Raw genomic sequence first — 26,162 nt, 5'->3', positions numbered from 1 at the left:
GTCCTGAGCTAATGTCCAGCATGGTTTTTAGGATAATGTTTTACTCTCAAGAAGCACAATGTTCAGTGCTACGTTCTGTAAGAGTATTTGCTTTAATTAGTGAAGAAAAAAGATGCCATTAGGTGATGAAAAATAATGATGCATTTTTACTGTAACTCGACTTACCAAACCCTTTCTTGGGATTTCCTGAAGCAAGGAACCACACATTAGCAGAGTTCAGTGTAAACAGTAACTGGACCTCAGCTGGAATCCCCTACTGAGTCAGCCTCACATTGTCCAGGATGAAGCTGATATCTTTAAGATGTGATTAAATTACTTCCATTGTACCTAAAGCTCTCATGCTGTGGATGTTCTGGGATAGTAGTTCTCAGGATTTGAAGAGTGCACTTGAATGTTCATCTGTAGGCACATAAGAGTAGAGAGGAAAGAAACCACCAATTTCATGGTGGTTTAATTGTTAAAATGCACCTTATCGAGTCTTAAAATGCCATATAGGGAAAATTAAAGGAACTAGTTTAGTACTGATTATTCCTCATTATTTTTAAAGTATATAGGTCTGTGATTTTTAACCCTTGGATAGGTTCCTGTAGTCACCGTCAAGACAGGACACAGAACAGTTCCATCACCCCCGAAACTCCTTTGTGCCATCCCTCTGTAGTCACAGTCTCACCCCGTCCCCCTCTCTTCACTCCTGATCTGTTCCCCTAGCTATAGTGTTGACTTTTCAAGAAAGTCACATAAATGGATTCATACAGTGTGTAACTTTTTAAATATTAGCTTCTTTCCTTTATTTATTTATTTATTTAGTCTTTTCTAGGGCAGCACCTGCGGCATATGGAGGTTCCCAAACTAGGGGTCTAATTGGAGCTGTAGCTGCTGGCCTGCGCCACAGCCACAGCAACACAGGATCTGAGTCGAGTCTGCGACCTACACCACAGCTCACAGAAACGCCGGACCCTTAACTCACTGAGCAAGGCCAGGGATCGAACCCGCAACCTCTTGGTTCCTAGTCGGATTCATTAACCTCTGAGCCATGATGGGAACTCCGAGTGTGTGACTTTTTAGATCAACTTCTTTCAGCAGAATCCTTTGAGATTCATGCAGATTAGTTGTGTGAATCAATAACTTGTTGGTATTTTATTGCTTGTTGTTATAACTTGTTGGTATTCCACGTTATGGATAGAGCACAGTTTGTTTAACTTTTAAAGGACTTTTGGTTGTTTTGAATTTTTGGTGATTATGGATAGAGCTACTGTAAAGCATTCATATATAGGTTTTGGTGTGGACATAAGTTTTCATTTCTCTAGGGTAAATACCTAAGAGTAGTCTTGCTGGGTCATACAGTGCGTGTTTTTGTTTTTGTTTTTGTTTTCTTTTTAGGGCCACACTTGTGGCATATGGAAGTTCTCAGGGCAGGGGTGGAATTGGAGCTGTAGCTGCCAGCCTATGCCACAGCCACAGCCATGGCAACACAAGATTAGAGCCTTACCTACACTCCAGCAACACCAGATACTTAACCCACTGAGCAAAGCCAGGGATCGAACCTGCATCCTCATGGTTATTAGTTGGGTTCATTACTGCTGCACCACAAGGGGAACTCCTGTATTTATTTTTATAAGAAACTGGCAAGCCATTCTTCAGATTAGCGAAACCATTTTGCATTCCCACCAACAGTGTGTACGTTTTAGACTTGCTCCGCATCCTCACCAACACTTTGTATTGTTAACATTTTTAATTTTATATGTTCTAATAGATGTGTGCAGTGGTATCTCATCATGGTTTTAATTTGCATTTTCCTAATGGCTAATGATGTTGAATATCTTCATGTATTCATTTTATGTTACTATATCCTCTTGGGTAAAGTGCCTGTTCAAATCTTTTACCCAGTTTTAAATCAGGTTGTTAATTTTGAGAGTCCTTTATATATTTTAGATACAAAGTTCTTTTTAGGATATTTTTCCCCAGTATGTTGCTAGTTTTTTTCTTTTTCTTAATAGAGTCGTTTACAAAGCAGAATAGTTTAATTTTGATAAAGTCTAATTTGTCAGTTTTTTCTTTTATAGAATTTAGTTTTGGCTTCCCATCTAAGAATTCCTTGACTGACCTCGGATCACACAGATTTTCTTCTAAAACTTTTATGTTTTATGATGGTTCATTTTGAGTGTATCGTTTATCTTGAGCTAATTTTTGTGTAGATAGAGTGAGACATAGGTAGGATCAGACTCAAGCACACAATTTAAGGAAGTACCAAAAAATTCAGTAACTAAGACAATTTAACTGTTTAGTTTAACAGAAGATTTTACAACTTCCCTAGAGTTTGTTTCTGTTTATGAAGTCCCTTACCATCAGGGATCTTTTTTTTTTTTTTTCGTTCTTTACTTTTAGCCTCACATTCTCATGCTAAGAGCCCACATCCTTTACTCCAGTCCTCAAGGAATTGGAGAACAGCTGGTCAACATCCTTTATTTCCTTGAAGATTATAAAGTTACTGTTCCGTCTTCTCTTGTCTAAGTGAACCCCTAAACTTTGTTGTTGTTAACATTTCTTTGTGGATCATATTTTCTCAACTTTATGTTGTCTTTGATATTCTTTTCTTGTCCATTTCTAGATTCTCCAGGGACCAAAGTGGAGTAAGGCCCTCCTGGGTGCCATGTGGGGAGGGAGGGCATTATATTCCCATCATTAGCATGGGAGTATTGTTAGCACATTGCATGGCACATGGTAGGTGTTTGGTGAAAATGTATTTGATAATTTTGCTTTACCTTCTATTATTTTATATTTTATTCTAGTGTATTCTTATCGAGATCTGCTATAATGTCCTATTCCATGCCAGCTTCTCTTGTTTTTGTTTCTTATTAACAGTTTTTTCTAAGTAATTTGGAATTTCAGAGCATAAATATGTTTTCTTTTAGATTTGATGAAAGTTACACATTAAAATTGTCTGCTTTAAAACTTGAGATGATCCTTTTTCAGACTTACTAAAAATAACTGTGTTTTGAGTTCAGTGGAGGAAACAGATTTACTGTGGATGCTTAAAATATTGGTTATCTAAAACTCTAATGAATATGATTTGTTTTGGTTGTTATATTGTTCATGAATATGATCTGTTTCCTGGATCTATTTTGTAAAACATACTCTGCATTGAAGTACAAATTATTTGTTGGCATTTGTCACTATAGGTCATCAAAAGTCTAGTCATTATTTCTTCCTCAGAACAGAAGATGAATTCTGGATGTCCTTAGCACTTCATTTGCAGTCTCTTTTAAAAGAACAACTTGTATGGAGTTTCCATCATGGTACAGCAGAAACAAATCTGATTAGGAACCATGAGGTTGTGGGTTCAATCCCTGGCCTCGCTCAGTGGGTTAAGGATCCAGTGTTTCTGTGAGCTGTGGTATAGGTCGCAGATGTGGCTCAGATCTGATGTTGCAGTGGCTCTGGTGTAGGCCGGCAGCTCTGATGTTGCTGTGGCTCTGGTGTAGACCGCTAGCGTGGGAACCTCCATAGGCCGCAGGTATGGCCCTAAAAAGGAAAAAAAAAAAAAAAAAACTTGTAAATTTACCCAGTAGACTCTTAGTTCAGGAGCAGTTATTTAGATTCTCTATTCAACATTCTCTTCTTTGAAAAGGAGTATCTATATCTATATCTATATCTATGTCTATATAGATATATCTGGGTCACTTTGCTGTCCAGTAGAAAGTGGCACAACATTGTAAATCAACTATACTTTAAAGATGAAAAATAAAAACAATTTAAGAAAGAACCACAAAAAAACCCATTCTCTTCTTTGAAATAGTGTTTTTTATGGGATACAGATTCAAAACCTGTAGTGAGCTGTCTTTTCCAATAATTATCTACTTGACAGTGATCTTGTTTGGGGAGTTACAATTAGATGCAGAACCCATAGCATAGTGCTTCAGGCTTCATAAATCATTGAAGGCAGAAGAAGGAGGGCTGAGAGTAGAGCTTAAACCAATTTAATGGTTTATTCATATTCAGTGTCTTTTAACCCTGCAACATGCTGCATTAAAAGGCATCTACTGCTTATTTAACGTTAGCAGTTTCAGGACATGTTTTCTGTTTACTGTTTTGTTTCCATTTCTAGTCTTTCAAAAGAATAGAAACAGTCAGTGTTTCTCTTTTGATTAACTAGAAACTTTTTTTTCCTTCTACAACTACACAAGAGTTTGGTGTTTTATTTATTTGTTTATTTTTTGGTGTTCTAGTTAATCGGCATGTAAACCTATCAATACTTCCTTGTATAGACGTAATTGTCGTGAATGGCACAACTGGATGAAGAATCAGCTTTTAGGTAATAACGGCCTTGAAGGAGAAACAGACTTGACTCTCTAAAACATCAAAAAAGAGAACTAGATTCTGTAGATACATAGATTTTGTAGGTGTTTACAGTGACACAATATTCTTTATTTAATGTATAAACATAAAATACAGTGATGACTACATTGTCCAGCCCCAGCACCATATATATCCCAGGGATAGAAGACCAAGTGAAGGGCTTTCTTATGTCTCGTATGATTTTCTACAACAGGTTTCCCTCTCCCAACCAGAATTTGATGAATGATCTTTGGTAACAAGTTTTCCAGCTGTTCAGACTTTCTGGCCAGACATTCACAATTTATATCAGAGCAGAGAAGAAAGAGTTCTATAATTAACACACATCCCAGGATAGTGTTTTTTCCTTTTCTGGAGTGACAGGTAATGCCGTTTTGTATGATGAGAGGTTGGAGACCCCCAAAGGGCTAAATGAAAGAGTATGATTTGTAAAACATCTTTACCTATACTATATTAAGACAAATAGTGCTCCACATCTCCTGTATAATTCATCTTTGAAGATTCAGCCTTTATTTTGGGGGGGACTTTAGGTACTTGATGATTTCCGAGATTTGATTGTATATATATTTCTTATCTAGTAGTTAAGAATTTTGTAGGTTTATCCATTTGTGCTTTGTTTATTCATATAAAGAACAGATGCATGGTTATTACCTTCATGCCCATCTCAAACTATTGGTAAGTGAAGAAGAGTAAAAGGGTCTGGGTCTGAAGAGATTAGATCTCAGGAGAGAGATGGCCTGAGGTAGTGCTCCCTCAGCTTTGACACAACCTGCTCCTCATAATAGATGATGATATGTGATACAGCAGATAAAGCTACTCTTTGCTAGAAGTGACTTGCCTGAGGCTCCAGTGCCCCAGGTCCCTCTCAAGGCTAAAGGGCTCTGTATCTTGGTGTACTTGATCCATCCATCCTGTGTCCACCGGTAGGAAGTTCTACTAGAATTTTGGGAATGTGCCTCCAGTAAGTGCAGTTCCTAAGTGGATCGCTGTGGTCTGGGGCCTCTGGGGGCCTTTGCCTTGTAGGACCCACCACAGGTGTTCCTCACACCGTGGTCTCCAGCTTCCAGCCTCCTATTTGTTTCCTGTTCCTAGACTGTCGTTAATAGGAATAATTACTAGATTTTTTCATCAATCATTATTTGTGGGGTTTTTTTTTGTTTTTTGTTTTTGCCTTTGTAAGTTCTTCTCAAATAGCAGGTTGGAACAAACCAACATTTAGTGTTTTGAATTAGATGAAAATTGTATTTAATTTTCTTCCCCAAGAGACCTTCCATTTTCTCTGAGAACTTTTTCTCGTGATGAAATTCTTTAGGCAAGTTTTATTATCAGATGCAGATGTGATTCATTTTGTGCCAAGGACAATTACCAGGTTCCAGATTTTTGTTGCTTTAGCAGTTACCTGAATTTTAGAGCTAAAGACTGTAAATAAACTCGTTTTAATAAATACATTTTCCATATACATGTAAGTGTAACTTGGTCCCCATGCTGTACAGCGGAAAAAATAAATAAAATAAAAAATAAAGTGAAATTTTAAAAAATGCATTTTCCATGGGTTTGATGGGACTTAATTTGATAATTAGATGCCACTTTTTAAAAAGATAAATCTGTGCATCTGTACTAAATATTGATGGCAGGCATACAACAACAGTTTTTGTTATTTGGTTTCTCTGCTGCAACCCCGACATTTATAAAAGTGCCATGGCAGTTTTTTCCTTCTCCCCACTGGGCTTCTATCTGGTTTATCCAAGAGAAAGTCATTTGGGGCAGAGAAGGGGGAAGATTGAGACAATTTCCAGCAGAGTGGCAATAACTACAAGTCTGGCCCTGTGGTGGAACTTCTTAGAGTTGGGGGAATGTGGAGGAGGGAAGAGGATAGATGTGTGCTCACTTAGAAGAGCAGAGAAAATATCTTTCATCGTTTTTACTCAAGCGATGTCTCCTTGGAGGTCAGGTGGGTGTGGAAGAGTCTTATTTATTGTAGGCTAAGGCTTACTCGCCAAGTTTGCTTCCTGAACCTTAGAGGGATGAGACTAAGCCGGATGGCCCATGCGTGTTGCAAGATAATCCAAGTTTTTAGGAAAAGCAAGGCTTTGGAGGACAGGACAAATAGCTTGGAAAAGTGTAAAGAATTCCCGTCTTACTCTTCTACCTCTCTGGCTCAGTATTCTAACGTGGAAAGCAGTTTTTCGTTCTCTTGAAAGAAAACGTGGGCTTGTGCAAATCCAAAGAAAATTCTTTCTCTAGTGCCTTTCCATTTTCATCTTCCTTCTTTCTATTTGTTTTGGACTCACATCTTTTTTTTCTTTTTTGTCTTTTTAGGCCATACCCATGGCACATGGAGGTTCCCAGGCTAGTGGTCTAATCAGAGCTGTAGCCACCGGCCTACACCACAGCCACAGCAACGCCGGATCCTTACCCGACTGAGTGAGGCCAGAGATTGAACCCACAGCCTCATGGTTCCTAGTCGGATTCGCTTCCGCTGCACCACGACGGGAACTCCTGGACACACATCCTGATCTGTGTTCTTAGCCTTGAGAATCCACACACAGGCCTTTTCAAATATATGGGTAGTGCTGAGAGTGTCTGTGCCGGTGAGACTGCCTCTACACAAGTGTGCAAATCAGTGTGACAGTCTCCTTCACAGACAGGTGTAAGGCTCTTTTTTTTGAAAATTCTGGCAAGTGCTTTTTCTCCCAAGGAATCCCCGAGTTAGCTTATCCATCCTTGTACTATATGACAAAAACCAAACATGAAACAACCAGATGGAGTTTCTTCTACAGTGTGGGTCAGCAGCTGGGAAGGATCAAGAAATGGTGTTTCATCATAATTATGTTTAAGATATAAAATTATGAAGGATGTTGGGCTTCTTTTAGCATGTAAGGCAGAATAAGGGTGGTATTTGAATATGTGCATTACAGACGCCTAGGATGTTATGCAGGCATTGATTTCTTTTACAGTAACATTTATGAACTGGGTAGCAGTGGGCTTTTTTCCTTTATGGTTTTAGTAATACCATCTTCTTTTTAATCTAAACTTGTTAAGGTTTCTCCTTCTGGGTTGGGTGGGTTTGGAAATGACTTTAAATCTCCCTCATCTCTTCCTCCCCATCTTCCAAACTAGGACTTTGCATAATCAGGTAGCATAAAGGAATGAGCATAGGAGTTGGAATAACCTCTCTGCTGATCTCAGCTTCTCTGTGTATACGTCAGGTGACCTTGGGGAAGTTACCAGCCTCCTCTAAGCCTCAGTTTCTTATTGTGAAATGGGGCTGTGATAACTAATTTTTTAGTATTGCTGTGAGAGTTCAGTTACTTTTTTTTTTCTTTCTGGACATGCCTGAGGCATGTGGCAGTACTGCAAGCCAGGGATTGAACCCATGCCACAGCAATGACAATGCCAGATGCTTAACCCGCTGAGCCATAAGGGAACTTCCTCAATTGCTTTATTTTTTTTTAATTTATTTATGTTTTTCTTTTTTTGGCTGCCCCACAGCATATGGCATTCCCAGGCCAGGAATCAGATTTGAGTCACAGTTGCGACCTACGCAGGATCCTTAACCCACTGTGCTGGGCCAAGGAATGAACCTGCATCCCAGCGCTGCAGAGAGGCTGTCAGTCCTGTTGCGCCACAGTGGAAACTCCCCCCAATTACTTTAAATAACATCAACTTCCAGATACCTAATCGTTCCTTTCCTACCATGTCCTCAAATGTAAATTCATTTCTCTCATTGGTTTCCTCCTCCTCACTTTATTTGCTTCCATGATTTCACTTAAAGTAAACCAAATAACCACAGGAATAAATTATTTGGAATTTTTTGTGGCCTTTTTTTACTTTTGCTGAGGGGTAATTCCAAAATTCCTGTTTCGGAATCTTGACACTGCCTTTGGTACACAAAGTGCTTTCTTCTTCTCTGGCCCATCGCCGCCCCCCCCCCCGCCCCCCTTTCCTTTGGTCTCTGCAGAGAAGAAAGATCTCTGTGTTGAGCACATTAAAGTCTTGTAACCCCTTGTCATTTGGCTTATGATCTCCAATGCCAGATCCTGTCTCTTTGGGGCTGCTGCTAGAGCGGAGTACTTTGGGAGCAGTCTGTGGTTACTCTGCCCTGCCAAATTATCAAAAATGACAGTAGGCTTTGGTTTAAAAGATTAAGCTGAATTTTATGCTAAAATGGAATTCAGTCTAGGCAGCTAGCAGGGAAGCCAATGGTGGTCCCACATGCTTCCGAAAGATGAAGTAGATTAGTGTAAGAATAAAACCCTTTATCAATTTAATTAAGCAAATCAGTATATTAAAATATGCAGACTAATTTCAGAATCTAGGTCTTTGCCCTACAATGATCTTCTGCCATTTGAATCTCGTGGTGTAACGTGAAGGCTTTCTCTTTGATCCATGTAGATTTCATGTCATGACATTTTCCTCTGGGCCTTTGATTCAGATGTGCTCTCTACTCTTCATTTGCTGTTTCACTCGGTAAATTGCATGGGTCCGAATGTGGCAAGCCCCCAGCTGCAGAAGTACCTCTTCAAGAACAGAGGCTGGAGGAGGTCTTTGATGGATGGTTGATTGAGTGAATACACTCTTTCTAAGTAGCTGTAGCTCATCTGTCTTCTGAAAGTTCCTTGGGCTTCTAGCAGGCACGTGTCCTATTGTTGTTAAGTAAAACCCAGTATGTGTGTTTGACAAGTTAGCAGTGTGGCAGCTCTGCTCGCTCCCCAGCCTGCCGTCTGGGGGATTGTTTGGTTTGGCAGATGGCCAGCCCTCTGCTATGAGATGCATTTCCTTGACAGGACAAAGTGTGGAGCCGCATTAGCTGCAAAGTTTACGAAGGTTAGCTAAACACACACAATAAATATTAATAAACAACAAAAAAAGCCCACCCACCTTTGACTTTGAATTCTGTTTCTTCATTCCATATTTTGGAATCCTTGTAGTATTTGATTAATAGCCGGCCTTAGGGTAATTGAGCCTTAAGTATCTTTTGCCTTAAGTCAGACTGCTCCCAGGGCTCTCATTGGCTCCTTTAGAGACTCACCGCCTCAGTGGATGCAGCCCTGGAGTGGCTTTTTAGTTCAGGGGGTCTCATTTGCCTTCTCCTTACTTCTGTGTATAAAGGAAGGTGAACGTGCCCCTTCTCCGTGAGAGCTGTGCCGCCCAGCCACGTGTGTGTCTAAGGGCGTTAGGGGGCAAAGGCTGTGAACAGGAAGAGAGGTGCATTGCCCTGAACTTGGACTCCCTGGAAAGCAGTCAGACATTGGTCTGTTGGCCTGGGCAGTTGCCTCTAACATTTACACCCTCAGCGTCGAGGGAGAGAGTCACAGTGACCTGCTGCCCCTGGAAACTGCCTGTTTGGCTGGGTGTCTGGGAATTTACCAGGCCTACCCTGTGGCTCTTTTCCAATTCTGCACCCTGCTCACTTGAAAACATATTTGAGAACCAGTAATCTTAGACTGCTTAGCCAGACCTCTAGAGAACCAAGGAAGAAAAATAACTTTAATACCATGTCCTTAAAATTGTCCTGGAGCCATTTGTGGGGGGCTGAGATTTCTGGAGGCCCTTGAAAGCCCCCCTCACTGTCTTCCCTTGCTCTCTGGTTCTTACATTCCTCTTTTCAGGCCTTCATTGGGAGGGCATGAATCCTACTGTGTTTGTAGGATACTTGAGTATAATAATGATCTGGAGAAAAAAATCGAATTATTCCTCATAGGTAGTAGTGATTTTAACTCGAAAATTATCTCCAGCTCCCCCTAGCAGAGCAATCCATTTAGGTGAACTGTAACTTTTAATTCATTCCTGCAGCAAACACTTATTGAGTACCAGACACTACTCTAGGCACTGGGATGCTTGGCTACACGAAACAGACCAAGGTCTGTCTATGTGGAACACATGTTCTAGTGGGGGAGACAGATAATAAGCATAATGAACAATATATTGTGTATTATGTTGAAAGGTGATACATGCTATGAAAATAAAGGGAATTGTGGGCTGTAATTTTAAATAAGATGGTTTGAGTAGTAATGAGGCTTAAACAAAGACTTGAAGGAGCTGAGTATTGACTTGGATAAGCTTATTCTAGTTAGGATATGGAGTTAGGTTTGTGACTCTTCTCATGTTTCCAGATACCTGGCCTTGACCATCTGGAAATTTCCAGCAGTCTAGGCATGGTTCTCAATTAGTCTCAGTGATAGAGCAGCTGGTAGTCAGGCTGTGCTTTGCAGACCATGAACCACTCTAATGATATGCTTAATTCCATCTTAGCAACCAGGTACTGTTTTATTAGGAGCAAATGTGACTTTTTATACACCATGCATTATAAAGTAAGGTTTATGAGCATATGCACAAAATGACAACAGCCCCACCCCTAAAAAGTCACTTTGATTTACTATTTTCCTATTTTACTAAAAACATGATTTACTGTTTTCAAGTTATTCTGTTAAGATTTACTCACCTTTGTGCCTGTTTTATCATCTTTTAGCACTTGCTAGTGGACATTGGATATCAGGCCATGGGTTTAAACAAAATTGTGGAGAAAAAACTTAAAATTGTGAAAACCTGCCCTTTTAACGTCGTTTCCCCCAGGTAACAGGGGAAACACAGCCAATGTGATTTGGTTTTCTCAGTAGAACATCTCAGCCCTTTTCAGTGGTGCAGACCTTAAGAACCACTCATCTAGAGTATTGTCAGACATGAATTAGAAGTTCTGCAGACTCTGACATTTCCTCCTTGATTTCTCAGTAATCTCAGAGTAGGATTTGTAGTCACTTAACTATATGCATTTTCAGCTAGGAGCCAGAATGTCTATCAAAAGGGATTACCAAGATTCCCAGATATTCTGACTTAAAAAGAGAGCTGGTCAGTTGTGGAGAAGAAACCAAAGAAATTCAGCTTAGGAGTTCCCGTCATGGTGCAGTGGTTAACGAATCCGACTAGGAACCATGAGGTTGTGGGTTCAGTCCCTGGCCTTGCTCAGTGGGTTAAGGATCCGGCGTTGCCTTGAGCTGTGGTGTAGGTCGCAGATGAGGCTGGGATCCCGAGTTGCTGTGGCTCTGGCATAGGCTGGTGACTACAGCTCTGATTAGACCCCTAGCCTGGGAACCTCCATGTGCCATGGGAGCGGCCCTAGAAAAGGCAAAAAGACAAAAAAAAAATTCAATCTGAGGTAGACTCGGGAGACAGAAATTCCATGGTTTGCGTTTAGTATTAGAACATAAATAGCAATATCTAATTGTACTATTTCTCCCTTAGTTCTTGTATATTTCTTGGTACATGATAGAATCCTGATAAACGTTGAATTCATATTTCCACTTGTTTCTTGTTCTATCAGAGCGAGATCAGCAGAACCCAGCACATAGTATTGCTGCCTAGCAGCCTTAGCTTCAGTCCTCCCCCCTTAATTCTCTCCCTGCTATCCTTTCCGCCTCTTATTTAACAAAAATTTAAATAGCAGGTTGTGGGTCTCACTGAGAATTCACAGTTCTTTCTGACCCCAGAGCACCACTTGCTTTCCTCACTAGTAATGAATTCAAAAGATCATAACTTCCAGGAGTTCTCGTCGTAGCTCAGTGGTTAACGAATCTGACTAGGAACCATAAGGTTGCGGGTTCTATCCCAGGCCTCGCTCAGTGGGTTAAGGATCTGGTGTTGCCATGAGCTGTGGTGTAGGTCGCAGACTCAGCTTGGATCCCGTTGCTGTGGTTCTGGCATAGGCTGGGGGCTATAGCTCCGATTAGACCCCTAGCTTGGGAACCTCCCTATGTCGTGGGTGCAGCCCCGGAAAAAGACAAAAAGACAAAAAAAAAAAGGGATCATAACTTCCAGTGAACCTTCTCATAAACAGCTTTTCATTCAGGATACTGTCAAGTCGTAATATTCCGTATCTCTGTTTTACTTCTGCTATTGTCCTGCTGGTTTATCTCATAGATAGGGAGATATTTTCAGTGCTTGCAAATATGTGTTGTTCCTGAAAAAGCTTTATGAAATTTGGATCTTGGTAAACTAAAAACAACCACCACCTGGCCTCAGTATGCTGTCCAGAGGGTCATATTATGTGTATAAAAGCATGAAACACTGAGATCTAAATCTGCTTCAGTGAAATGAACTGAGTTATGTGGGTTCAGCCTTCCATGATGCCAGCCTCCCTCACGTGGCAGCAGAACTGGGAAAGCCTAACTTTGTGGTTTCAAGGCTGTCAGGAAAGGAGAGGGGAGGTGTCAGGAAGGGAGCATCTTTTTTTTATTTGTATCGAGTATCAAGCAGATAATAAGTGATGAAACAGGACTCAACCTCAGGAACACAAACCTGTGCTTTAGAAGAAAATGCCTTACAAGTTACAGGTAATCATCAGGGTGGTAGTCAGGTTAATAAAGTGCCAGCAGAACTTTTTTCCACTTTTATGTGGCCCTTTTGGTTGATTACCATGCCTTTCCTTTTCAGAGTGTTGTCCGCTGCCTGTGGCATCCAAAGCTGAACCAGATCATGGTGGGGACTGGAAATGGATTGGCTAAAGTCTATTATGACCCCAACAAGAGTCAGAGGTATTTCATAAGTATTGCCTGTTTTAGATGGATGACAACAACTGGGGGGATTGCTTTTTTTTCACCCTTGCTTTTATTTATTTCCCTCTTTGATGGGGATCCACCCTTTTAGAAAATGCAGCTGGCACAGAGTAAAGCCTCAAACTCCTAGTATTGTGCTTTAAAGAGGATTTGGCTATCTCCCTTGATCCATAGAGAATTCAAAGTGAAAGTTGACTGGGGATTTGCAGTTCTTTAGCTGAAAGGTTGAGTGCAAGGGGGGAAAAGGGCCGGCCCACTTTGCATACCACCCTGGACAGTGGCATTAGCAGTGATGCATGCAAGGGATTAACAAAGCAGGGAACTAACCACTTACAGGAAATGGAAACGGCTGGTCCATTTGGTTCCCTTTCTGTTTGGGCTTTTATCAGGTACGGGTTTGGATGTTTGGCAGGGTTGTTCTCTGCCAGCAGAGCACAGATACTTTCCCCTTCAACTCCATGTCCATCACAAATGCCAGGTTTAACTGTGTCAAGAGTCTGAAACCATCACTAGAGGCTCCGTCCATTCCTTAGTTGTTTCTGTTTTCCTTGGGCACAAAGATGGACATGTTTCATTCTGTTAAGGTATAGTGAGTGATTAGCTCTTTCTTTAGAGTAAGGTTTGGTTGGCTAGTATTAAAATTCACATGCTGAATTTACTGGGGTCCCCCATTCTTTTGTGTGTGTGTGTCTTTTTAGGGCCACACCTGAGGCGTATGGACGTTCCCAGGCGAGGGGTCCAATCGGAGCTATAGCTGCCAGCCTACACCACAGCTCACAGCAAGGCCAGATCCTTAACCCACCGAGTGAGGCCAGGGATCGAACCCGCATCCTCGTGGATACTAGTCAGGTTCATTAACTACTGAGCCAGGATGGGAACTCCCCCATAATCTTTTAAGAGGGAGGAAACCCGTTCTCCATGAATGAGTATTTAATTGACTGTAATTTGGTTCTTAATAGGATCGGACAGTCCTGTTTCCTTCAGGATTTTCTGAAGTTGGAATCTTTGCCCTATAAAATAAAGTTATATATTGTTGTCTTTAAGAACAAAGAGGATCTTGTTTGTTTGTTTGTTTGTGGTAGTAGCTTATTTATTTAATTATTTTCTTAGTTCATCTTTTTTTTTCTTAAATTGTTATTTCCCCAATACAATTTTTTTTTCTGCTGTACAGCATGGTGACCCAGTTGACACATACATGCACACATTCTAAAAGAAATGGAAAATGCTAACGTGATTACCATGAGAGGGAGGAGTCTGTTTTACTCGAGAGAAGGATGACCCCCTTTGATAGCACCCATTAGAAGGCCCTGTCTTTGGAATCTTTAAGAACTGTGTTTATTTGTATTTGTTTCTCCCAAAAGGGATAATTTATTGTTGCGAAGGAGACGTGAAGTGTTTTAAGGACACTTTTGGTTAATCCCACTCATTCGTGGGCCATGGCCCTTTGGCAACACTGCCAAGCTGACTCAGTTCCAGACACTTGTTCTGTTATATTTGAGAGGTGGACAAATGCCACTTGGGCCGTAGACCACCCAAGTTGCTTTCATCTGAGACAGAAAACTAAAACTTCAACTCTGTGACCTTTAGGGCGAAAAAGTTGATTGACGTTATTAATAATCTCTTTAAGATCCTAATTTTAGGTTCGTTCGTTTCTTTCTTCCTTTCTTCCTTCCTTTCTTCCTTTTCTTTCTTTCTTTCTTTTCTTTTCTTTTCTTTTCTTTCCTTCCTTCCTTCCTTCCTTCCTTCCTTCCTTCCTTCCTTCCTTCCTTCCTTCCTTCCTTCCTTCTTTCTTTTTATTTCTATAGATTTTTTTCCACTAGTCTTCTGTTGCCCAGTTGCCTTTCCAACCCTTTCACTCCGTAGTAGCCACTGACTCACAGACTTGCCCTCCCATACATTTCATCTCTTAATCACCGAGGTTCCATCTGTCGCCACTCCAAGGACTTGGTGAGATGGTGTCCACAAAGCGTGTTCCTGAAAGTATTGAATGCTCTTGACATAGACTCTCTGTTTTATAAGAACAAGTAAAGAAAATAATTTGCTTTTAATTCCCCTCTTCTACCCCCACCCCCACCCCCCTGCCCCTGGCTTAGGGGAGCAAAATTATGCGTGGTTAAAACCCAGCGGAAGGCGAAACAAGCAGAGACTCTAACCCAGGACTACATCATCACCCGTAAGTTGTTAGATGGTCTCTCCATCATGCATCTGCCTTCTCTTCTAGTGTGCTGTTGGTCTCATGGCTCTAGAGACGGAAAAAGCCCTCCAAGTTCAGGCTATAGCTTACAAAATACCCCATGCGTGCTCAGCACTGCGAGTACTGTAGTGGCTAACCCCTTCAGCTCCTGTGACTCCGCACAGAGACAGGGTTATTTCATATAACTCTTAACCCAGAAAGGAAAAGCCTAAATTCTGTGACCATGTGATAGACTGATCTAGAGACCTTTAGATATACAAGGGGGCCTGATCAGAAATCTCACCAGGACAGAGTAGCTTCACTTGGGTTTGTCACGCAACCTCGTTAATCTGGCAGATTTTTGTTTTCCAGAGTTGCAGTCCCAGACCTGTCACAGGTAGCAGCCAGGAAGGGACTCTTGGACACAGTAGCAGTTGTCATTAGCAGATGCCCCTGTGGGATGTTTGTCAGCGGCTCAGTCCAAGGCCCAGGGGGCGCTGCACTGCTGGGTTCTCTCCCTGGTGGTGGGTCTCTCTTAAAAGACCAAGTCCCTTGGAGCTCCTGATCAGTAAAGAGATCCCATGACACTTTTTTGCAAGACTAGAAGTGTTAAAGTCGGTGTCATAACCAGTCTAGCTCATGTAATTACACGCGGCCTACTTAAATTCCTGCAGCCGTTTGAAGTGAAAAGCTATTTTTCCCCCCTCCTAAAAATACTGGTGTGTCGTGTTGCCTGACAGAGTGACGGGTGGCTGTGTTTCTCAGTTCCCCTGACTCAAGGTAGGCATATTTTGCTCGTGAGTGATGGGGTCCTGGCCCAGGCTGGAAGTTCGGGTGGAGGGTAGCTGGTACTGGAAGGGGTTTTTTAGGGGTTAGACATTTCCGTCCTTCATGCCATAAATTCCCTTTAAGCCTTTCTTATTCCTTTATCTCTCCCCTGGTTTTCTCTTTTAAAGGGGTTTTAATTTGCATGTAAACACACAAAGCAATTATTCTGGTAAAAATGATTGGTAAAAAAAGAAAAAGATATTTCATTCTGCTCCCAGTAATCTTCTCCCTCTCCCACTGCAATATCAGACTGTTGCCCTTTCAAAGGTGTATACTCCTGGTCTTCTGAAGTTTAACTCTGACACCGAGCAAACAACCGACAACGGTTTGGACAAATGTTACTTTGATTTTTTATTCTTTCGTCGACCATATAGAAGAAGGGAGATCACCAGGCCCAAAGATTCGGGCACCTCCGTGCACTCAAGGCAACCTTTATCCTAGTTTCAGGGGGAGAAGCGTTCCTCCCTTCCGGTTACTCAGGGTTGTCAACTCCTCCTGAGAGGTGGTCACATTTCAGAAACGTGTGAAGTGATTCCAGTGTTTATGAGGCATCTGAGGGAACTTCAGGGCTGACAGGCAAGCTGTTGGCACGATTCACATTTGGGTCCTGTGAGGAAAAATAGGAGGCAGTCCCATTAAGTGTTTCTTTTCAAAATCTCGGAAATTAAGTTTAACTGTTACCCGTGGCTTGGGAGATGGGGAGCCTCACCAGCCTTTCCGTGACAATATTTGACAGTATTTCCTGAGTGCCATTAGTTGCCAGGAGAGGTGAACAATGAGCCTGGTCTCAGACAACACTGGCTAATTGGTTGCAGTAAGACTGTGTTTTATTATTAGATGAAGGCTGTCATTATGACTTCCATTTCATCTTTCAGTTAGTCATGCTTTAGCTATGTTTTTGGATGGAAGAGTTATTATCATAATGAAATTTTTCAAATGTGACTTCTTGTAGCGCATGCCTTGCCTATGTTCCGCGAGCCCCGCCAACGGAGTACAAGGAAACAGCTGGAGAAGGACAGACTGGATCCCCTGAAGTCTCACAAACCCGAACCTCCCGTAGCAGGCCCAGGTGACTGTGATCTTGCTAGTGACCTGCAAAGGGCGTTGAGGGGCAGGGTGGGGTGATCGATACGGAATTTGGAAGATCTTTGGGACCTGGAGGCCTGTCTTGAGAGATTTTACTAAATAGGCATTTTCAAACACCTTCTTTTAGCATCAGAACTTTTTGCTTAAAGATCAGATGCAGAAATCCAGTGGATAAAACTGATAAAACTGGAGCTACTGTGCTGAAACAGAGAGGAAGCCTGGAGCCCAGTCTCCAACTAGAGCCGTTTAGGTGACCTCGGCGGAACTCTGGGGCTCCTTGGAACTCAGTGTTAAAAACCACTGCTCTTGGAGTTCCCTTGTGGCACAGCACGTTTAAGATCTGATGTCACTGTGGTAGCTCAGGTCGATGATGTGACATGGATTCGATCCCTGGCCTGGGAACTTCCATATGCTACAGGTGCAGCCAACCCCTCACCCCCACCCCCTAACCACTGTTCTCAGTATTTTTTTGATTTACAACATTAGGTACTTTGGCCAGAATTTAGGCAGGATTAGATTTCACATAAAGTAGAAAATACCCATCATTTTGTTCTGTGTTGGTAAAATAGAGCTGCCCGTTTCTCGAGAAGATGAATAAAAATCCTTAGAGTTTCTAAGAAAGTAGCTGCCAGAAGAAAGCAAGGCAGCATTGGCGATCATGCAGCACATCCTTTATTAGAATCTCATTTTCTGTTATCACCCACGTGGTTTCCACTGGTCCTGGGCTCACAAGCTTACAGCTTTTGGCTTGTTCATTCATCTGAACCTAAGTTCTGAACCTATATCTGTTTGGTCTGCCCCTCCAGAATGGAAAATATTTCATATACTAATCTCAATTTTTTTTCTCTGTTTTCTCTGCCACCATCCTAATCAAAAGTTCCTAAATAATATTCTTGCCTGGATTATTGAAAAGCCCCTCTAACTAGACCCCTTATGTCAAGTCACTCTCCTCTCACCATCCTACCATCTTTCTTCTTACATGCAGCTTTTATTCCCAATTCCTCTAGCTCTCCTATTGCTACTGCTCCCAGATCTTCAGAAGCTTTAGACGGGCCAGTTGCATTTCTGGAGATTCAGAGTTCTCTACAGTCTGACTCTAACCCATTTTTGAGCTTTACACCTCATTTCTCTCCTCCTCTGATCTTCTGATATCTCTGTTGGTTCATTCCTCCTCCCCAGTGCCCATTGGACTTTACATTTTTTATGCTTTTCTTCCTTAAATCATCCTGCTCATTGAAAATAACCTTCTCTGTCTTCTGAGTTTTTCCAAATTGGATTTATTTTTTCCTCGAGATGGCCCACCCCATTAGCCTGAAGAGCTCTTTCTTTCCTCTAAGTGCTGCAATAGTTACTGGCCATACAGTTTCTTTGGCAATCATTTCCTGCCTTATAAAATTAATTTTTTAGTGATACTTAGCTTTTCATGTGGTGGTTTTTTTTTTTTTCTTTTTAATCTTCCTAAAAAGTCATATATCTTTTGAGTACTGGGAACGAGGCTAGCGGTTGGGATCAATTCCTGGCCATATGGAAGTTTCCTGTCTACTAGAGCAATTGGAGAAGAGTCAAATAATGTGAATGAGTCTGTTCACCTTATTTGTTTTTTTTTTTTTTTTTTGTTATTGTTGTTGTTGTTTTTGTTGCTATTTCTTGGGCCGCTCCCGCGGCATATGGAGGTTCCCAGGCTAGGGGTTGAATCGGAGCTGTAGCCACCGGCCTACGCCAGAGCCACAGCAACGCGGGATCCGAGCCGCGTCTGCAACCTACACCACAGCTCACGGCAACGCCGGATCGTTAACCCACTGAGCAAGGGCAGGGACCGAACCTGCAACCTCATGGTTCCTAGTCGGATTCGTTAACCACTGCGCCACGACGGGAACTCCTGTTCACCTTATTTGTTTTCTCTCCTGCAAGTTACTTGGAAGATGTCAAGCCCTAGGATGTGTTTGTTTAAAACTAAGATAGCCCGTCGTGGCTCAGTGGTTAACGAATCCGACTAGGAACCATGAGGTTGCGGGTTCAATCCCTGGCCTTCCTCAGTGGGTTAAGGATCTGGCGTTACCATGAGCTGTGTTGTAAGTTGCAGATGCGGCTTGGATCCCGCGTTGCTGTGGCTCTGGTGTAGGCGGGTGGCTACAGCTCCGATTTGACTCCTAGCCTGGGAACCTCCATATGCTGCAGGAGTGATCCAAGAAATGGCAAAAAGACCAAAAAAAGACAAAAAAAAAACTAAGATAGCATCGAATAATTATTGATTATTGTTATTAATTGCATTTCCCGTGTTCATGCCTGAGGAAATTTTAAAGCTTGTACATGGCAGACTATTTGTAATTCTCCCTGTGTTGGTGTCATTATGTAGATTAAACAACAAAGGCATAATAAAAAAAGGTCTCCATTTAAAAATGTCATGGGGGAGTTGAGGTTTGGTGAGGTCCTACTTTGGTTGTGATTATCATAAATGAAAACTGAAAGGATGATACTCAGGTACGTTTGAGCTTTGTATGCTTCAAACCAAAGTCTATAGAAGCCAGATGCTCAAACCCTTGATTCTGTAGGGAACGACAGAAATCAGGTAAACAGGAATCCCTGGCCCTCCTCTGTCATTCATTTAACTGGCCGCTGCGGAAGCCAGCAGTGAGGGGTTCTCAACTTTGTCAGATAAGGCAAGTGTATACTTGACTTATGCTCACTCTGTCTCTGATTTTGGAACAGGTCGTGGTGGCCGGGTTGGCACCCATGGGGGCACTCTGTCATCATACATTGTCAAGAACATTGCCTTGGATAAGACCGACGACAGCAATCCACGGGAAGCCATTTTGCGGCACGCCAAGGCCGCCGAGGACAACCCATATTGGGTTTCTCCAGCATATTCCAAGTAAGGAAATGGCCTTTGGAGATAGAAAAATTATTATTATTATTACTATTCTTTTGTCTTTTTAGGGCTGAACCTGTGGCATATGGAAATTCCTGGGCTAGGGGTCAAGTTGGAGCTGCAGCTGCCGGCCTGTGCCACAACCACAGCAATGCGAGATCTGACCTGCGTCTGCAACCCACGCTACAGCTTGTGGCAACACCTGATCCTTAACCCACTGAGCGAGGCCAGGGATCAAACCCTCATCCTCATGGCTACCAGTTGGGTTCTTAACCCACTGAGCCACAACGGGAATTTTGAAAAATGATTTTGTTTAATGAACTGGGAAGAACATAACAATGTCTGCTTTAAGGTTCTAACTTCTAAGGTTCTAACGGGAATTTTAAAAAATGATTTTGTTTAATGAACTGGGAAGAACATAACAATGTCTGCTTTAAGGTTCTAACTTGCTCTAAGGTTCTCATTTCTTATTTTATTTTATTTTTTTGTGGGGGAGACGTTTTAAAAAAATTTATTTAAGTGTAGTTGGTTTACAATATTGTGTTAATAACTTCTGTCATACAACAGAGTGATTCAGTTATACATATGCACATATCCATTCCCATAAAACTTATCACAGAATATTGAGTAGAGTTCCCTGTGCTGTGCAGCAGGTCCCCGTTAGCCATTCATTCCATATACAATAATGTGCAGTGTTGCCATAATAAGCTAGTGCTAGCTCAGCAGTATGCTCTGGAATTTACTGTCAGTTCATAGAGCTCATTCTCATTCTCTTTCCACAGCTGCATAGTGCCCTACTGTGTGGATGTACCATGATTTATTCAACCACTCTCCTATGTATGGGTGTTTAAGTTGTTCCAAGTATTTTGCAATTACTAACTCATACAAAACAGTGACTCAGTTTGCCCGTGTGTATTTTTGTATTGTTGAAAGTATATTCAGCACTTGTTTCCTACATTTTTTAATGTATTTCTAAAGTTCCTCTTAATTATGAGAAAGTCGGACTTTGATCACTTTTCAAAATGTTTGTATTCTGGAAAAAATCCTTTAAGACCAACTCAGTTTACATATTATACTGATATTGGTCCCCTATCTGCTGATCATTAGAAGCTACTTTTCATAAAAGAAATACACACTCCCTTGGCTTGGGTTCCTTAGACGCAGACCCAGGGATAAAGACGATTTAAGCCAAGCAAAGGCACAACAGCAAAGTTGCAGAAAGTGTCGCTTTGGCTTAGTCCCAGAGGGTAGCCCTGGCGACCCTGGTCAGAAGCACTGGAATAATTGCGCTCCAGCATCTCTTGGTCTTGGTGATGGCTGGAGGTGGAACTGGGGAGACGTTTCAGGCACTTCCAGCTCTCCAGGGCTTTAGCATCCTGCTGACAGCTCTCTGACAAAGAGAGATGGGTGCTGCTGCTGTCACTGAAAGCACCTCCAGAAAAATGCTAGGATTTGAAGACATCTAAGGGAGGGCACCACATCCTCTGCTACCTGTGTTGTAGCAGAACAGACTTCACTGTGTCACATCAATGGTGGGTGTTCACCATGTGTGTTAATAACCAGACAGTTCAGATGGAACATCTCTGAACAATTCCTTGGATCATATTACAACAGCTAAGAGGGTCATATCAAGGCTGGCCAGCTAAATAGCGTGCATGTAGCCTTCATTTGTATAGAATCTATGTGTATGTATAAACTAATGTATGTCAACACGTCTTTGGCACTCAGATATGCTTATAGACCATGCCTCTGTTGACACTTCTATTTTTAATGAAGTACTTATTTTCTATTATTATTAGGGATTTTTTTAGTACTTCGAAAAACTTGTTTAGGAGTTCATGTTGTGGCTCAATGGGTTAAGAATCTGGCTAGCATTCATGAGGATGCAGGTTCAATCCCTGGCCTTGCTCAGGTGGTTAAAAGATCTGGTGTTACCATGAGCTGTGGTGTAGGTCTTGGATGCAGTTAGGATTTGGTGTGGCGAAGACCTGCAGCTGCAGCTCTGATTTGACCCCTAGCCTGGGAACCTCCATATGCCATAGGTGTAGCCCTAAAAAAGAAAAAGTAAAAAAAAAAAAAGAAGAAGAATAAACAGAGCCTTGGTTTGAAATTTGCCAAGCACAGTAAGTGTCATTTTGATAGTAAACTGCTCCAAATAGATGTGTGTATGTGGTTTTTTGGTCTGTTTTGGGGGGATTTTTTTGGCCTTGCCCAGGGCATGTGGAAGAGCAGTGACCCAGACCCCTGTAGTGACAACACTGAATCCTTAGCCCACTGCACTGCAAGGGAACTCTGATGTATGTGTATTTATACACAAAGTAAATCACTGAGGTGTTTCCACAAATACTGAAATAATATGTTTTGCTGAATAATGATTGATATTAGCAATATATAATTCATGGAAAGATGTCAGACTTAACCACTGCAAAAATTGAGACGCTGAGAAGATAGCTTTTAGAACCAGCTTGATAGCAAGCTATTGCTAAAACCCAAGCTGGGAACCTGGCCTTAGAACTTCCAGGTTATTATTCTAAGTTCTAAAAACTAATTATTTTGATAATTTAATTTTCATGTCTGATATTTTAAGTTATATATGCACACAATTAAAAATAACAGCAATGCCAAAGAGTAGACAGTGGAAATTTGAAAACGTCCCTTTGACTTTAACCCCCAGTTCCTTTGTTCTACTACTAAAGAGATCCCCACTGCTGACAGCTTCTTATATTTCCTCCCAGAGATAGTCCATGTATAAATGAGCAGACATATGTGTAGATACATTTATTGTTTAAAAACAGGTATATAACATATTTTACAAGCTGGGTTTGTTGTTGTTGTTTTGATTGTTGGTTGGTTTTTTGCTTTGTTTATTACTTGGGAAATTGGACCAGACCCATCCATCCATATCTAGCTCATGCTTTATACTTTCTTGATATTTTCCATTGTATGGATATTTTGCACTTTTCTAAAACAGTACCCTATTGAAGGACATTTGCAGTGTTTTCAGTCTTTTGTTGCTCTAAGTAATACTGAAATTAATATCCTTGGACATACGTATTTGCCCATATGCGCAAAATTTCTAGAAGTAGAATTGCCACGTCAAAGGGTGTTCGTATTTTAAATTTGTATATATGGTGCCAGAATTTCCTTCAAAGAGACTTTTTAACCAACTTATTCAGGGCATCAGAGCCTCCTTCCCCTCGTCCTTGTTAAGAGAGTATGTTCCTTCTATCTTTGCCAATCTGATAGGTGAAAGCCTGTATTCCATTGTAGTTTACACTTACATTTTAATCTTTTTAGGCATCTTTTCATATTTTAAAAGCTGCTTTTTCCTATGAACGTTTTTTGTTTTGTTTTGTTTTGTTTTTGCCATGGAGTGCAGAGGCTTGATGTGGGATCTTGGTTCCCAGCCTAGGGTTTGAATCCCTGCTGCAGTAGTGAACATCCAAATCCTAACCACTAGACCAGCAGGGAACTCCCCCTTGTGAACTTTTTATTTACATCTTTTGCCCTTTTGTCTATAGGTTGGTTGATTCTTTTCTTATTAATTTGTAAGAGTTCTTTACATTAAGGAGCTTAACTCTTTATGTCATGTATTGTGAACATTTTTTTGCAAGGGGGCAGGGTAGAAAGGAAAGTTTCCTTTATTTCAGAGGCTGGCAACCTGGGGGGAGGGGGGGAGGGAAGCAGACTTGTGGCCAAAGCCTGACTCCTCCATTGCCAGTCAGTCATTTTTATTTTGACTTTGTTTATGGCATTTTTTTCCCCATTTGGGAAAAAAAATTATTTTAATGTGGTCAGTTTTAGAAAACTTTACAGGCATAAATTTTTTTTTTTTTTGTCTTTTTGCTATTTCTTTGGGCCACTTCCGCGGCATGTGGAGGTTCCCAGGCTAGGGGTTGAATCGGAGCTGTAGCCACTGGCCTACGCCAGAGCCACAGCAACACGGGATCCGAGCCGCGTCTGCAACCTACACCACAGCTCACGGCAACGCCGGATCGTTAACCCACTGAGCAAGGGCAGGGACCGAACCCGCAACCTCATGGTTCCTAGTCGGATTCGTTAACCACTGAGCCACGACGGGAACTCCGACAGGCATAAAATTATATCCTATGCAAATAATGATAAATTTACCTCCTTCTTTCTGACTTGTATACCTATTTCTTTATCTTATCTAATTGTATTGACTAGTACTACTAGAATGTTAAATAATAGCAGTGATAGTGCACATCCTTTTCGCACTTTGAACTTTAATAGGATTAGGTTAATTGTCTTTTCTGTAGATAAAAAAAGTCAAATATTGCCAATTTCATTTTGTTCAATTTAATGATATTTCTCCATAAAACATGACAACTTTTGAACCCACATGGAAGATGTTAAAGAAGAATCCATTTCTTTTTATTTTATGTATTCACTGAACAAAGATTAACGAGACACAATGTGTCAGGTCCTATTCTAGGTTGTGGCTTATGGAGCTTATATCCTCATAGACAATGACAGACAGTAAATAAATCCATAAATGTTAGACGGTAGCAAGTGCAATGAAGAAAACTAAAACTAATAAGGGGACATCGAGTATCTGGGAGAGAAAAGGGCGCTGTTTTTAGATATGGTGATCAGGATAGCACCTGTGCTAAAGTGACCTTTGACTTGAATGAAATGACAGAATGAACCATACAGATATCCAAGGGAAGAGCTTCCCATGGGAAGAAAGCACCATAAAAAGGTCAGAGGCCTGTTCATCTGAAATAGATGCTGAGTTTTGTTGAATTCCTTTGTTATATTTCCATGGAAGCGTCTCTATGTATTTCTGCTTTGATCAATGGATGTTAATTTTATTACAAACTTCCTAATAATTGCACCTTTCGTATGACTCTCACAAGGTTATGGTTTACTCTTGTCAGGCATTAGGCTGCTTTCATAAAAATTTTCCTTTTCTATATCTACTCTCAAACTGTTTTGAATATCACTTGTAAAAATTTGATAGAATTCGGTTGCAGAACTGTCAAAAAGCTTGATGCTTTTGTGGAAGGGAGGGTGAGTAGTGATTCCATAATTTTTCTTTCTTTTCCATCCCCTCGTGGTGAGTAGACTATTTGGATTTTCTGACTCTTCTTAGTTGGGCTGGGAATTAATATTTTCTTGGGGAAAAAAAAATCCATCCAGATTTTCAACTTTCTTTCAATAGAATTAACTGAAGCAGAAATTGTTTTTGTTCATTGTTACTGTTTGCTAATGACATTTTCCTGCACCAGAGTCGATTTAGTTATATTTATAGCGGAGTTATAAGCAACTTTAATAGCAGCTTCGCAAAAATGGGTAGAACAGGTGTTGTCATAGCCTGACCTTACATGTGAGGAGACTGAAATGTAGAGACTTGCAGTTCATAATGATTGCAACTAGAATTAGACTTCATTTCTCTTGAGCTTTTAATGAGCTTTTCACAGGCCAGTGACCTCTCTTAACGTACACCTTTCTGCAACTGCGTTTTGCTCCCATCTCTTTCCCTCCACTCAGGTTTGTCACCTTACATTTATTGCATAGTGAGTTCATGGTGCTGGCTCTCTGTGGCGTGTGATTTGTTAGCCAGAATTGCAGCGCAGTTTCTCCTGTGTTCACCTGCTAGAGTATACTGTTTACTGCCAAGTGGCAAAATGTTTGAAGGGAAGCTACTATTTAAAAGGATCTTTTCATAAAGGTCACTGCAATCGAGATTGTGTGTCTGGTTGTTTTTCTTCACTGCAATTGACTTGTGTCAGTGATGAAATGAAGATTTACTGTATCTTGCTTTATCACAGAAAAGCAGTTCGATGTTACTCTGCTTGCACATGACATATACTCACCTTTAATCTCCATTGATGAGAACAGAGTCTTTGAATGCTTTACCTTGAATATTTAAATTTCATTCCTGGCACTCACAATGTAATAGCCACGAAGGTTTTAAAACACAGCAGAATCACGGAAGAGTCTTGTTTAGCTACACATGGGTGGATTTGATTACAGTTGCTTGTCAAAAGATGTTGCTGGAAGGAGGGGAGAGGAGCTGGCTGGGGAGTGGGCAGGATAAAGATCCAGAACGCTATTCGCTTACACATCAACAGGGATAGTTGTGGAAGCCTGAACCCTGGCCAGTAGCCCGACAGCCTGACAGCTTTGTCAGCCACGGTCATTTTTCTTGCCAGATAAGCTGCCATTATTGCTGGTTCGGTCAATTTAATTTTCAGTGTGCAGGTCTTGTCTGATATAGGATACGTGGATATGTGTGTGTATTAAAATATCATTCCCATCTGTAAATGATCCATTT

General features: G+C 41.3%; 1 protein-coding gene across 3 annotated transcripts in view; it reads left to right on the top strand.

The window, feature by feature from the left end:
- Positions 1-26,162, top strand: part of WDR70 (WD repeat domain 70) — a 294,335-nt gene that overhangs the window by 257,991 nt on the left and 10,182 nt on the right. For all 3 annotated transcript variants that reach the window (XM_047766810.1, XM_047766803.1, XM_047766821.1), the window contains exons 14-17: positions 12,784-12,884; positions 14,999-15,078; positions 16,859-16,975; positions 19,702-19,864. In XM_047766810.1, coding sequence (XP_047622766.1) covers positions 12,784-12,884; positions 14,999-15,078; positions 16,859-16,975; positions 19,702-19,864 — 461 coding nt within the window. The remainder of the gene's footprint in view (positions 1-12,783; positions 12,885-14,998; positions 15,079-16,858; positions 16,976-19,701; positions 19,865-26,162) is intronic.

Source organism: Phacochoerus africanus, chromosome 1 (genome assembly GCF_016906955.1).
Source record: "Phacochoerus africanus isolate WHEZ1 chromosome 1, ROS_Pafr_v1, whole genome shotgun sequence".
Taxonomy (NCBI): Eukaryota; Metazoa; Chordata; class Mammalia; order Artiodactyla; family Suidae; genus Phacochoerus; species Phacochoerus africanus.
Note: the sequence above shows the minus strand (reverse complement) of the source record. Positions and strands in the feature narration are given on the sequence as shown.